At 34.9% G+C, this 15,752-nt stretch overlaps 1 protein-coding gene across 4 annotated transcripts in view; it reads right to left on the bottom strand.

The window, feature by feature from the left end:
• tll1 (tolloid-like 1) overlaps nucleotides 1–12,444 on the bottom strand; it is an 82,646-nt gene extending 70,202 nt beyond the window's left edge. Inside the window, exons 1-2 of one of the 4 annotated variants that reach the window (XM_041219945.1) lie at nucleotides 12,302–12,444; nucleotides 9,929–10,393 (exon numbers count right to left, since the gene is read on the bottom strand). In XM_041219945.1, the coding sequence (XP_041075879.1) occupies nucleotides 9,929–10,073 (145 nt within the window). In that variant the 5' untranslated portion in view covers nucleotides 10,074–10,393; nucleotides 12,302–12,444. Of the gene's footprint in view, nucleotides 1–9,928; nucleotides 10,562–11,280; nucleotides 11,447–12,301 lie in introns of those variants that run through there. The other 3 variants (XM_041219936.1, XM_041219952.1, XM_041219927.1) reach the window with 3 other exon arrangements.
• Between the last annotated feature and the right edge of the window lie 3,308 nt (nucleotides 12,445–15,752).

The raw sequence follows: 15,752 nt of genomic DNA, 5'->3' as shown, positions 1-15,752 counted from the left end.
CATAATAGAAAATAGGAGGCACTTTTTACACAGAGAATTGTGAGGGTCTGGAACCAACTCACCTGTAATGTTGTTGAAGCTGACACCCTGGGAAGCTGCTTGATGAGATTCTGGGATCAATAAGCTACTAACAACTAAATGAGCAAGATGGGCCGAATGGCCTCCTCTCGTTTGAAAACGTTCTTATGTTCTTATGTATTAGGGGTTTGAACCCCCTTCTCAAAATTAATTATTGAACTACGTGGGATAAAAAAAGCAGTGTTCAATAACTGCACAATTCAGAAAGAAACCTATATTTTTTTTTAATAAAGGTAGTATGCCTAATGATTTTCTCCCCAATTTGGAATGTCCAATTATTTGCTCTCCTTACCGCATTCCCCACATAGCTCAGAAGATACAAAGTTTCAGTGGGCGTCCTCCAATCCCACGATCAAGCCAGCTTCCTCTTTTACACCCAGGAGCTAGAGAGCAGCTATTAACGAGTTACCAGCCTCTAGAGGAAAAGGGCCAGCCCTGCAGGTGTCTGCTCTGAGCTCAATGGGCGTCTGGCCAGCAGGGTTCACTGTAGTGCAATGAGGAGAAACAGTCCCTGCTGGTTAAAATGTGACTTTTTTTTTACTGACTGTCTGTTAATTTACAGACGGTTCGCAACCTTCAGGGTCCTATATTTTGAAAAGCGTAAATGGGGCTAAGACTCTTGTGTGAATTTGTGCCCTGGTGCCCCTTTCCCCCTGGGACCCTTGAGTGTGAATCCCAGCACAAAGCAGAAGAACTGAGATCATTGGCATTGAAAAGCTGTGCAAATCTCTCGTGGTTTGAGTTCAGACAGCCAAAGCCCAGTCCCTGGCATACAAAACTACACGTTGCAAAACCAACAGAGATTGGAAGCAATTCTACAATATTAACTCTGAGAACACCCAAGGCTATAAGATCTGAAATAACAGCAATACCTAGTGAGCTACAGTCAGACTGATGTACTAAGCTATGCTGACAGTGTACCTGTAACCGTGTGTCACAGTTCAAATCTCACACTGAAGCTAATCCTAGATTGAACTCTTTGCTTTGCATCAAAATGATAGAGGTAGAAAACCAAAATGACCTTTTAAAAAGACCTAACCATAATTTGTATTTCTGTCTGTAGTAACAATCATTCCACAAAGTAAGTTAAGTTAATAAACTGAGATTTGAATCAAGTGTCCTTCATCGAGTGGTCTTCTATTCTATCGATACATTTTGATGCAGTACAGTTTGATGACCCCCTCCTAACTTGGCTATTATGAGGAACAAATGCTTAATTAATATCAACAGTAATCAAATGAAAAAAGAATAGTTTGTGGATTTGTGGAGTAACCTGTTTGAAATAAACTGTTGTCTCTGGCTCCTGGAGGTAATTAGTGGGTAATCTGTCTGGTTCTGTTTGCAATCTGATACTATTAAAAAATGAATCCAATTACTTTCAATTATATGATAGCATAATTGCACAATCTCTATGTTTGTGTGAAGTAACAGGAGACCCATTTACCCAAGGAGATAAAAGCTTCTAAATAACACACAGGTGACAACAGTTAAGAATGTATGTATAGTGCATTTTTATTAACTTCAAAGCTCCAGTACAATTTGCATAAAAGGTAACTTGGCTCCAGTGTGGTCATCTGAGCAAAGGGGAGGGGGATGGGTGAAATGCTTAATCCTCCCACAGCATCATTAATCTCTTTATGAGGACAATGGGGCATCCAATTTGCTAATGTCCTAAAAGACAAAAAGGTCTGAAAAGCCTGATGTTTTTAACAAACAAAACCAAGCTTCATTAAGACCTTGTTTTACAAAGAAAGAAAAATAACAACCTCTCTTCACCAATGCTCAATGGTGCTAATCCTGATGCTGTTTGCGTAACTAAAGATAGTTATACAAATGTGATTAAAGGCTAGTCTACACCTGCAGTACAGTGACAATTTAAAACCCATTAATAGTATAGCCCATTAGGAAATAAATTAGTACACCTGAAAAACAGACCATCAATAAGTGTTTCAATGGAAAATGTCTGTGTCTATAGAACATGTGAAACGCATCTCCGCCACCTCCTTTTTTTATTTTTATTAATGTACAAAACAAGATTGTCTGTTGACATTATATTTATCTTACTATGGACACTGCAAATGGGCCATTGTAAATTATTTTTCTGTTTTGTTACCAGTCAAATCATTAGAACAGCAAATAACTAATATTGGATTAGCATAAACTAACATTTAAAGGGTTTTAGAATCAGGTCATTTATATTATTTCTGTGTAGCAGAACTATATCACAAGAGATAAAGGGATTATGTTGCAGTAAAGTCATATAGTATTTATGCATCAAAAAAAAATGTCAAGAGACAGTTAGTTGTTGTAAATGAACAGAAAATGACCACAGAACTATGTTTTCATTCAATGCATCATTCATGGACACACATTTAGAAAATTCAAATGAATTGATTAAATGTGGCCCTTTCTTTTGGTCCCTAGACCACAACATAGGCAAAAACACAACAAAAAAAAACTAATAAATATGTTAGTGTTATTTCTGTAGCCTATAACATTTGTTCTGGTTTACCTTACTGTTAACGTTAGGGCCTCCTAAGCTTTAGTTTTATCTTTCAGCCAGTGACATTTTATTTTTGCCTTTTAATAAGTAATTTCTTTTTAGCAACGTGTTCAGAGAACCAACCCATTCTAAGGCCCCACTACACTTTGACTTCATGAATCAAAGGTGTTATGCAAGCAAGGCCAAGCACCATAAACACAGTTTTCCAGAATTAAAACCTTAAACATGACTAATCTATTTTTTTTTTATGTTTTCTTAGTAAAAAGAAAAGTTTCATCAAGATTGTACAATGAACAGTTTTGCTTTCTCTCATTCAAGCCACTATTTTACCTAATTTTATATCTGTGCTTCCTACAGTGAAGAAATGACATCTGACAATATGAAAATTATACCTCTGGATGAAAATAAGATATTTCCTTTGCATGATTATTATTTGCATTACAAAAGTTGAAGTCAAAGTACAGTAAATGGCCTTGCCAAAAAGAACATGCAGTTAAATATCTCAGTTAAGTAGAAGCTCTGCAGCTCTCATAAATACACATTTTAAACATAGTAATGTGCTCAACTCTTGCCCTGCTCATTACTGTTTTGGCATTTAATGGCATTTAAACAATATAGAACATATCCTATGGTTCTAATATAATTTGAACTCAAATCAGTCTTTTTATAAATGTACCCAGCATCAAATAGCTACATCACTGTTTAAAAATGATTGGAGGGCAGAACACGTATTACCCAAGCACGTTTATAATCACATTTAAATCAATCAAATGTACATTTCTTCAGTTACAATAACCAAATGACTAGCACTGGACAATCACTGGTGTTCCCCCACCACCAAGAGAAGAAAAGGTTTAATTTGTATTTTGAAGATACTGGAATATGTAAAAAATAATGTAAACAATAACCAGTGCTTTGTTTTGTCATCTAATTATAATATCAGGAGGTAAATGGTGAAAAATTACATAAATATAGGTGAATGCAAAATATGCAATTAACATTTTTTTTAAATAAAGAATGCAATAAAATGCAGTCAATTTTCCCAGAAAAAAACTGGTCTATTATGTGAGTAAAAGAATATCAAATCTGTATGATACAGATTATCATAGACAATGAATTCCTTTCATTGGGGTGTACTATTTATTTGAAGATTTATCACTTTAGACTTTCATGTTGTATGAGCTTTTTTTGATATGAATATCAGTGCATGAGCTCAGAAAAACAAACATACGATGGTGCTTGTTATCTGCCAAAAGCAACATAATTTACAGGTTCTTTTCTGTGGTCACACAGACATTTATAGCAGGGGTTGGCAATGTGTCTGTGGCAAAATTTTTCTGGTCTGTGAACATTTTTGTAAATGTATGTATTGCGAGTGGAGGTTGACAAAAATATAAAGGCTAGTCCTAAACAAAATTCATATATACAACATGCATTACTCAATTTTGGCCTTTAACACTATCCGTACAAACATATAAACATTTTTTATAACAGAACATTTTGCGTTTGAGGGGAGCCCTAAAAGCACTTGTGAAAATAGGCAGGAAATTTGGACCAAAAATATAGACAGAATGACATCTGTCTTGCCTTGGCAAAAGCCAAGTTACAATTTACAGGGTAGTGTCTTTAAATTGCAACAAAAAACTACCCCAATTTGACTGTTTTCAAAATACTGCACTGTAATGCAAAAACTGTTGCAAGAACACTGAGAAAACCTTTTCAGCGAAACCCTAAAATTACCGGTAGGTGCATTATTTGTGAGCACAATATTTGATGAAAGCACTGACCAAAGTGACAAGAGTAAATTATTATTGTTTTGTAAATGTTGAAGCACCAATATCTGAATGCTGTAATGCAGAAAATCTGAGTACAGCCATATTCAGTTGTTTGGAAAACGAACAATCTAGAGATTTAGATTTAAAATGCATCTGTGCCAAAAAAAAAAAAAAAAAGTAATGTCACAACTCTTATCATATCACAAGTTATAAGCAAAACATATCAATCTGAAATGTCAAAAGTTTCTTTAAAACAGCAGTGGTACATTAGCTTGGTGGTGACATCCGTTTTGACACAGTTACAATGTATGTGTGTGTTGGTGTGAATTAAATATATATATATATATTTTAGAGGATTATTTTACTTTTGATGTTAAATATATATGCAGTAGCTACTGGTATATATGTTGCTTACATCTGGTTGTTATGGCTACTACTTTAGCTTTGCCCCAGTTCTGTGAAGACACTTGGATTCAACATGTTTTGTATCTTTTTCTAAATCATGCTGTATTCTAGTAAAGACTTGCTGATATTGTATCTAAGAGAGTCACAGAGGGCAAAACCTCCATTGAAAGCAATAATACCTACATATACACCTGAAACAACAGCCAGACTGCTACTTTTCTAACATTTTAATTGACCATAACAGTGGTATCATGAACTATTGTAAGTAAACATCCACAGAAACTTTGCATAGAGAAATTAGATCAGCTTATTCTGCAGCGAAAAAAGGCAAGTCATTGAAAAGCAAGAGGAAACTACAACTGCTGCATACTACAAATGGATAAATGAGAGATTCAGTGAGGTTTTAATGCAAGTCAATACATTAATACCCTCCCCAGTTTTCTCATGTCATTTGAAATTCAGATTAACCTGCCTGGATGCTATACACCTAAGAATGCTGACACATTCGCAAAGTAATCTTTTGTTCTTTTTAAATGAGGCTGGGAAGTGCATCAAACAGTCATACATTCGATTTGTCTAGTATAGGCTCAATTAGAATGGTAACCAGTCAAATCTGCTACAGAATAAAAACCTCTAAATTGCCTGTCTGCAGAAATATTTAAGCAGTATAACACCAAGACTGGTGAAATACCTTTTTTACAATCTGGGTGATAATGAATTAAAGTAATAAAAAACTGGTAGATTTATGCATTTTAGCTCTGGAGACCATTATACAATCTTCCGTCATAAGTGAAATGATCTAGGCTGTCTCAGCCCAGTCCCTTATGCACTATTTAATTATTCACATAACTAAACTACCACATGATTACGCATAAATGTCTTTCTTTTTTTTCTTTTTTTTTGTATGTAAAAGATTACTTGTCAATTCCAACTGCTACTTTCAGCACTCTTTTGTACAATAATAAGAAAACATGGCATATGGGAAACTGTAATGCAAGCCTACCTATACAATTAGAGAAAATAAAGATTCTACGATTAAAAACGAGGCTATCTCCTAATCTAGTGAAACCCTCTAATTTAGCAATTACAGTGGAACTCATCTTTTGTAATCACGCAATTTGGTCTTTTCCACTTTTAAAGTGATCATTTGCCAAAACTTCATAAGCAGGTTTCAGAAATACAGTGGAGAATTGATGATGCTGCTCATAAAGTGCATCAAATTCCTAAAAGTTAAATAAATCACTGCCCTCAGTGCTGACACATCTATATACTAGATTCATTACTCGGGAACTTCCTTTTAACCCGTTATGCCCATTCCTGCATTACATGTGACACAATGCTTAGCCACCCCTCTATATGATTGCGTTTGTAAGTCTCAGAAGCCACAATTATTCATATACAGTACATTATGTGTTGCCAGAAAGGAGGGGGGGGGGGGGTTATACAAGAAACAGAATCTAGTTACATAAAGTAGCTTTTCTCATATAAAAAAATATATAGGCATTACAGGGTTAATATTCTCAAAACATACTCTTATATTTGTAATCATTCTGAGTAGTTCTTATTACAATTACTAAGACACTGCTCTTCATAAGTCAAAAGGTCTGTATAGTTGTAAGAACCAGCACCATCTAGTGCACAGCACTGTAGTGCAAGCAAATCTAAAGTAAACATATCTCTAAAGAGAAAGATCATTAGATAGTGCTTGCTCCCAGTTACATAAGCAAACTGTGGCTGATCTAGCTATCTTTTACAGAAATCAGTGGCTGCCAAATGGGACATCTCCTGGACTCAAGGGGAAAGCACCTTAACACAGTGCTGAAGTTATTGCAAGAAAAGACACAAATGAAAATTTAAGCTACATACTCTTTAAGTTGCAGTGACAAAAAAAAAAAAAAATGTTAAGGCTTGAAGATTGAAAGCAGCCAGATGTTTCTCTGGTATATGTATGCTAATCTCTTATTTCACTGGTTTATTTATAGTTTAACATTGTTTCTAATGAAGCGGGGGGGGGGGGGGGGGGGGGGGCACAATTACTAGTCTTTGTTAAAACCCAACAAATAAATAGAGTATGCGCCAATAATAATTGTTAAAGCTCTATTTATCACTAAACCAAGTAGATCAGGGTGCACCTAATCCTGTTCTCTCTATAAGATTGTAGAACAGTAGAACACAGTGGCATCACTTTGTTTTTGAGGTTGGGGAGTTCAAGATATTAAATAAATGTCAAAAATGGCTACTTGCATGTCTTGAGGTCTGGGTTTGAATTCACAGAAGACTATACAGTAGAATATACAAATTAATCAGCTTGGTGATCTTAAATTGGTCCTCAGCAGACAACAGTGAACTATTCTCTTGGGACGCAAAAATCAATTTGATTCTCCACAATGTGTCACTATCGACAGTCTGTTCCTGGGCACAAGTAACCTTTTCTAAATTCCCAAGCGGAGCCTTTAATTTGTATGATAGCATGGCATGCTAGCCTGAAGAAGTAGATCTTTATGACCAACATCCACAGATTAAGCGTGTTAAAATGTAAGTGTACAGACAGATGGAAACATGATTTCATATATCCCTAAATTATTACATTATTTGTGTTTCAGTCATTCCCAAAATTCATCACTATTGCATTCTCTCACCTACGTAAGGTTAATGTCTAATATGTGCAAAAATAGGTGTATGCACGTTCCTTTTAATGGGACAATTACGAGATCCTTCACACTTTACTACTTCAGGTAGAGACTGCATCACCCAGCATTAAATGTATATGAGCCAAAGCACTTTTTTTTTTTTTTTTTTTTTTTTTGCATTAAAAACATTGGGAAAGTTTTTTTTGTCAAAACACCATGAATTTACTAAGTTTCTTTTAGCATTTCTAAATTTGCCAAAATTGTTATTATTTTTTGTTTTTTACATGGATAATGGTCTATCTAGACATATCTAAAAATGTAATTGGTAAATGAATAATAATAAAAAAAAGTAATAATTTAAAAAAGCTCAAATTTGTTTTGGTACATAAATATAAAGTATTTAATTATGACTTCTCTTTTTAGGTTGTGTCTGTTTTAATTGTATAAACAGAGCTATTGACATTCTTAATAACAGACTACATTATGGTAAGTCAGTCATTCTTTTATGCTGCCACCACTCTAAGGTCAAATTCCATAACAAGTTCTGGCACTAATTACTCCAATGCTTAAGACATCAAATGTACAACTGGGAAGTGGTGGCTACCCAGTGGAAAAGCTAAATACAGCTATAAAACTGTTAATCTGATACACTATCCTATTATTTGCCAGCTGTCTTTCAGCTGTTGAGATCCATCCAGTTTAAAATACAGCTATGACAACACAACATATGATTCAGGACTAATGCCATAACTACCCTTTCAACCCACTCCACTGTAATTAGAACATATGAATCGTTTACCAGCTTAGATAAATAGACACACATGCCCTTTAGTATTTAAGATTTAATACTGAGAGATGGGTGGGATTTCTAAAAGAACAACCCCTGTTTTATTTGTTCATAAACCAGCTGTTCTACAGAAAAGTAAACAGTGAACAATGTATTACACCAACTGCAAAAGTTTTCTAGAGTGTTTATTTTAGAAGAATACCAATCTCCAATCTGGAAATTGCTGAGGTAAAGTTAAACATATCAACAAATACAATGCATTCACTTATTGAGTAGCACACTGCCCTTTATTCCATTCACATATCTGACCAAAGAATAGCAGATCCGCTAAATATGTACTTTTGTAGCCAAGCTGGCTTTGCTTTAGTCAGGTGACACATATCCCTGCACATAAGACAAAACACCTGCTGATGACTCTAAGGCACAGCAAACAGTTGGAACACAGTTGTGAGAGCTGATAAGATTCATTTCAAGCCTCCATTGAAAATAACAAGCACAAACACAGGTACAAGTCAAAATAAACTAGATGTATAGAGAAAAAATTATACAAAACAGCCTCCTGTGTCAGGGGTAGGCAAACTTGACTCTTCCACTTCATTCCATTAAATAACTTCTTTCTCCAAACAGTTCATTGACTATAATACATTTGACCCTAACTGAAAAGTAGTTAATTAATGAAGAAAGTGGTTAAAACATTGCAACAAAATGGAACAGAAGAGCTAAGGGAATCCAGTTTAAAGTTTACTCTGCTTTACTGTTAATGTATTGCTGCACCAAAAAAACAAAAAAAAAAACAAAACAAACAAAAAAAACATCACTTCGTTTCCCTTTTTAATGCTTCCTGGTATTTTAGTAAGCGAATTTTAAAAAGGTATGCCTGCTATGTTAAGACTGTGATTTGTGCTGAAATCCTAACGCTGATATATAATGTAATTGTGATTACAAATTGCAGGTGGCTTTGGTAAGACGTGATGGGGTCATGGGAGGACGTGATACTGTACCGGCAGCAAATAAACTCCAGCCGCACATAACAAAGTGAGAACAGTTTAACCTTGTCCCATTTCATATTTTATGTGCATACGCATACAACACTAAAGAAAGGAATTTCTCAGATGCTTAAGTAGCCATCGATTTAAAACCTGGCGTCAAAGCTTTCACAGTCTGTAATAGTAAGGTGGGAGGGTAGTGTGAAAGCCAATAAATTGTAAAATGTCTAATGACCTGCCAGATGCAAGTAGTTACGCGAGAGGGGCTAATGCATAGAAGTAAAGTACCTAGTAAGTATAATTCTGTATTATAATGATACAAATTTATTGGAACTACTTCACCAGACATTTACTACGTCCCATGCTTTATAACAGTGAAACACAATATTGTCTGTCAACTGATTTGAGAGTATTAGGGTATTAAAAAAAAAAAAAAAAAAAAAAAAGCATTGTGCAACCACCTGGGGGATGATAATCCACATTCAAGACAATAGCTACTGTGTTATGGTCTAAACTCTGTGAGGTACACCACACTTTCATATAGCACATAGATATGATATATGAAAATATATTTATATTTATATAAATGTATTATATTTTAACATTGATATGTAAATCGCTCAATTACTCTTGGATATAAATATTTAGACTGTAGCCTACAAGCATCAACGGGATCTAAGGTTTGTATAACTTTTCAATTATTAAACTATGACTTAAATTCATGCCAGAGTAGAGTACTCAATACAAATATTTAGATCACTTACCAGCTTTGCAAGGGTCCTTGTAATCAATCGTCTCACTTTTCTCTTCGTCATAAAAATCATAACTATAATCATAATCTAAGCCATTGTACATTGACAGTTTTCCACAAAAAGTCAGCGCGGCAAGTAAAATCGTGATCCAAAGCATTTTAGAAGGAAATACCAGATGACTGCAGTCCAAAAAAAATAAGTAATGAATGAAAAGGCTGAATCTTCTCCACTCTGAGTATAGATATTCTTTCTGAAAAGCTCGCCACTCTTAAAGTGACTGATGGTGGAATTTAGAGGGTTGTTGCAAAGCCACTGTAGCTCAGAGCTTATATCACTTGATTGATGACAACGTTACAAATTACTACCGAGGTAGCAATTCCTTTTAAGCATGTGTGTGTGTGGTTTTTTTTTTTTGCAGGACTTCTGAATCCGGTAGATTTTTTGTTCTTCGGAAAATGAAAATCCCGGGTGAAAATCCTGTTGGGAAAATAAAGGATCCAGCGTTGCATTAGAATTGCTGATCTTTAAAGTACAAAGGAACGTGCAATTTTATAAAACAAAACACAGGGCTCTGAGCTTCAGATGACACGAGCACTGCAGGGCGGAGTGCCAGCACTAGCACTTTTTTCTAACTTAAGAAAATCCTATAGGCATCTAACACTCGTCAGCATCCTGCTTACTTATTCATACAATCAGGGTCAGGATCCGGACCGCCTCTGATCTGGCCTCTTGATAATAAAAGCACTAACTTCACACAAGTCAGGAGAAACACTGGAAGTGTTGTAAAGCAGTTGCTGTTAAATGAGAATTATACAGTAAAATTGATACAGACGTTATACAACAAATCTTTGACCCTGGTTGTAAACTACGATGTCCGTTAAAATTGTTGCATTATAATAATAATAATAATAATAATAATAATAATAATAATAATGTAATGATTAATAATAATATATACTTATGAAAAAGATTTCGATATATAAATAAACACTGTGTCGCTCTCTCTCTCTCTCTCTCTCTCTCTCTCTCTCTCTCTCTCTCTCTCACACACACACACACACACACACACACACACACACACTTGTTTCTAACAATTGTACATTTCAAAGTCGGAACTCAGCGATAACACTGGCTATTGTCCAACGAAAAATTAGTGCATTTTAATAATAATAATAATAATAATAATAATAATAACAATAATAATAATAATAATAATAATAATAATAATAATAATAATAATAATAATAATAATAAACAAACAAACAAACAAACAAACAAACAAGCACATACATACATACACAAGTAAACCAACAACTACATCTATAAATAAATAAAATAACTAAAAATTGAAGAAAGAAAAATACCGGATGCCTTGGTATCTGACAGTAGTTTTCATCTAGGTGAGATTCCAGTAATAAACTCCCTCTCTCTACCCCACCTCTTCACGTGCTACATAGGGGGAGGTGAGGGGGGAGTGTCATTTTGATGGTGTTACATTTAACAGATTAACACGCTATTGTTGTTGCAGTACCTCACTCCTTTCAGCTGTACGATGCGTGCCTTTAATGTAACAGGCTATATCAGAAGGTGGGAGGGACAATGGGTGGGCGGAGATAACTATTTAAATGCTGTACAATGTAAAACAAACAGCTGATTAAAGCAACGTCTGTCTTCCTCAATGATCAGTCTCCTATGTGTGTATGTCTCGACTAGACAACCACATATCCGAATAAAAGAATGGCGAAAATGCACATTCAGTTCGGAAATAATCACACTTTTAATAACTTTTCTGGCGCTGATTCAAATATCATGTCATTTAGCCTTTGTTTGTCAACAATGCTTTTGTAAATCGTGTGCCTATAACCATCCGGTATATCAACAGTAATAATAATACTGTGATTTAAATACTGACGGACTCGACTGTCTGTTACTGTGCTGTTATGCATACAGCACAATTTTGCTCTGTATTGTCAATCCTATCATAATAGTCATAACATGGTTTGAAATCTTACTTTTTCGCTAAACAAACGCTATACTACTCGCCACTTCAGCAGTGCAGGTAGTTTGTGGGATTTCCTGACCTTACGTTCTAACTCTATTAACCAAAGACTGCTTCTGTTCAAGACCCCGCTCTCTCTATTAATGATACAAAAACAACTTTCCTACCGCAGCGTCGGTAGGTTTCTGCTGCCAAGCTGAGTTTTTGATTTTTCAAGAAAAATATAAATAAGACTTAGCCGAGATCAGAATACGGAACAACCTTTATGTTTATAACACCCATAGCTAGGAATTGAAACGTCTTTTGACTTCAGTGTGACGCAATTTAATAATTGTTATACTTATTTAAAACATACAATACAGGAATACAAATGCATTTATACATACCGTGTATATAATGCTCTGCTGTTTTATATCTTCTGTAAATGAATCTTGAACCTTTGCAGCAACATATTTAAGGTTTTGTAACAATTTAGCAATAATACTACTATATTTGTTGGCGGTTGCTGAGTGGAACACCTGAATCCAAATGTGCCCATTTCCCCTGTGACTGAGATTAGACTGTTTTCGGCAGGAGATTAATTCTCCAAGCAAGGTACGTGCTTGCGTCACTCCATCAATCCATCAATCTGTCTGAACCTCATTACTAGTACTAACCTGCTGAGTAAATCCCTCCTGATAGATCTGCCCCTGTATCTAGATTTGCGTTTTTTCTTATATACATATGGTGTCTTTGAACGTCAGGTTTTGGTAGTTTTACTATACTCTATAAAGAGATTGGGGCAATTAACTTTTATGGACTTCCCTGGATTTATGACATTGATTTATTTTTTTATATTGAATTAATAAACTCGTGCAGTATAGTGTATAACCTACACTTACATTATTTAATGTGTTACTATCTATATTGAATTAAGGACATAACATATTTAATGAAAAAGGTACCATCTCTATGTTGCACAAGTATTTGCAACTGACATTTGATTGCTGATTTAAAAGTACTGTAGCGTCAGGTCAAACAAGTTCAAAAGTTGGGACTTTGTGTTCTTTACTGAACTGGGGGGGGTTGATTGTGATTACCACTGTTATGTTATTGCTGTGTGTGCCAGCTGCTTGCTGCCTGTTACTTTCTTTGTGTGTGTCTCTGTCTGCCTCCTGTTGTGTGTGTGCACCGCCCCCTGTGGGCTCGCTGTATTGTGTGAGTGGTGGAAGGTTATGCAAATAACCTACTGTAACCCCAACCAATGAGCAGTGAGGATGAGCCTATATTAAGCGCAGCATCCACGGTTTATTGTTGAATTGTTGCTGGGAGTGTAAAAGAGGTAAACTGGTCTTTCTGAACGAGCTTAAAAAGTATTAAACAGCACGTTTTAGAGCCAAAAAGAAATTTGTGGAAGTATCTTACCGCCGCTGAGAACCCACCACATGCTGTCGTTACAGAATATTCATTTAAAAACGGACGACATGCTGCATCCATACCCTTTTTAGAATGGCCCCTATTAGACTACTCTTAGTAAAAGTTATGAAATTATGTGATGCAGACTTATTTAGAAACAGGAAGGTTATCTTAAGTGAATGGAAGTGGGTTCGGCCGAGGACAAGCTTTAGGGGAGGCAGCAGTATTTTTTGCACTCTAACTTTTTACAATCCAAATAATTCAATGTCTGGGCTTTGTTTTAAAGGGAAACCACTATCATCTCGATTATTGTTTTTAAATATAACCAATACAAAGCTAGGTATTAATACATGTGGTGACGCTTTGACTAAATACATGCAAGCAATTTCCTTTCTTTTTTTATCATAAGCGAATCTGTAAAAATTGATAATTACATTTTAAAACTATATTTTTTTCCATAATCGCAGATTTTTAACTTATCTAAACACTTATAATTCTATTTTTGAGTCTATTCTCCTTTGAAGAAACATGTATATTTCACGTTCTTTGGTTCAGCTCTATACACATTAGATTGTTTATAAATTGTGAAAGATAAGTGAACCTTCGCAGAAAACATTAGGTATAGGCCTGTAGACGTTGATCTCATTTCTCAACATGTGAATTTCCATCCACTCACTGTTCTTCTAAAATAATTATGTTGTATATAAATCATACACAACAACCAGTATTTCAGAACCTCAGTATCATTAACTTCAGATTTCAGAAGAAAGCACCCTTGAAATCTGGAGGTCACTGCTTTTCTATTGTCATTTTAGACCTTGTTGCCAAATCGATTTTCTGACATCGTGCGACCCCTAGCGAGAGCCAAAGGTTAACAGAGATCACTCCACAGACTCACAGATACTGGTTGACAGGTACTGGGATGACACGTTATAGAGTTAGCACAACAGCAAACAGACTAGACAGTTATGATCTATTAAACTGTTTTTAGATGCCTTTTCTGTATAATGAAAAATTCTCCAATGTTTAGTTTGCCTTTAAGGCGCAGTACATTCCAGTCTTGTCCAGATAAATACAACAAAGTGATCGATATAGAAGCAAGACGTGCTGAAAAAAAAATCATTACTCACATTCAGTATGTTACAGTAAGCTACAATAAATAAAGTGGTAAGGAATATAGTCCAAACAATTTTATATTGGTGTATACAGTATTCAAATGCTTATCCACCTGTGTTGGATTTTGATTTGGGCACAGAGCGAGCCCTGTGAATAATAATAATAATAATAATAATAATAATAATAATAATAATAATAATAATAAATAATAATAATAATAATGCTTGGGTCAGAATACATTATCATTTAGTTGTTATACAAACTGCAGGAAAAATTCAACATTACCCCTAATTTTTGACCACTGTCCTAATATAGACACAGACCACCAACTTTATCCACGTATTTATTTTACTTGATATTTTACAAATGTTTGGATTTGAGATAATCTTCCTCTGATATTTTGCCCCTGGGGATGATTTGTAATTGTCCAAAAACATCTTTAATTTTAATGCATATATACAAACCTAGCAGTATATTTACACGTAACAAGGACTGTTACAAATGATTGTATTCAGGAGTTATGTACCTACAATGGTATAGGGAAATATATTATGATAAACATAACAATATGTGCAAAATAATATGACAGTTATTGTTAGTTAAGTCTGAGATAACTGTGACCAGGATAGCTTGGTGGTGACGTCACAGACCAGGAAATCGCCAATGTGCTTGTATTTCCTTATTAAATAAAACGTTTAAACAAAACAAAACAAAACACTTTTCATAAACAAAAAGGCATGGTGGCCAAAACAAAACAGACAATAATTAAAACAAGTATTGTTCTGCTGTAAAGCCAGCACGAGTAGCAATTGTTTTTAGTTTTATAACTCTTTCTCCAAACTCTGTCCAACTCACATCAACCCAACAGGAGTGGCTGCTTCACGTTTACATATTAGGCACAAGTTTTAGCTGGATGGAGGATTTTAACCCCATCCATGCTGAAAAAAATAACAACAAACACTGTGTTTGTCATGACACCAACAATGAGCTAATGTTCATTTGGTTATGTTATTGTCTCTGTGTCATTATGATAAGAGTCAATTACCCTACTACTGTTACTCCCATCAGTGTCGGGCATGTTTAGAATTTAGTGTTGAAACTTTTGAGCTTCTGGCAATAAAACACTAGTTTTGTAGAGTATAATTATACCAACATGATCTTTATGCTGGAAATTGTGGCACTGCTTTTATGATATTATTTTTTTTTGATCGTTAATTATACATTTCAGTAAAAGAAAAAAAATAAACAGAAGTGTATCCCTGCTTGTTTTTTAAGCTGTTTACTATACAAAGTTATATACAGTTTACTTGTGGTCATTTACCTTTG

Source organism: Polyodon spathula, chromosome 2 (assembly GCF_017654505.1).
Source record: "Polyodon spathula isolate WHYD16114869_AA chromosome 2, ASM1765450v1, whole genome shotgun sequence".
NCBI classification, from domain to species: domain Eukaryota; kingdom Metazoa; phylum Chordata; class Actinopteri; order Acipenseriformes; family Polyodontidae; genus Polyodon; species Polyodon spathula.
The sequence above is the reverse complement of the archived record's forward strand: the minus strand, read 5'-3'. Positions and strand labels throughout refer to the sequence as shown.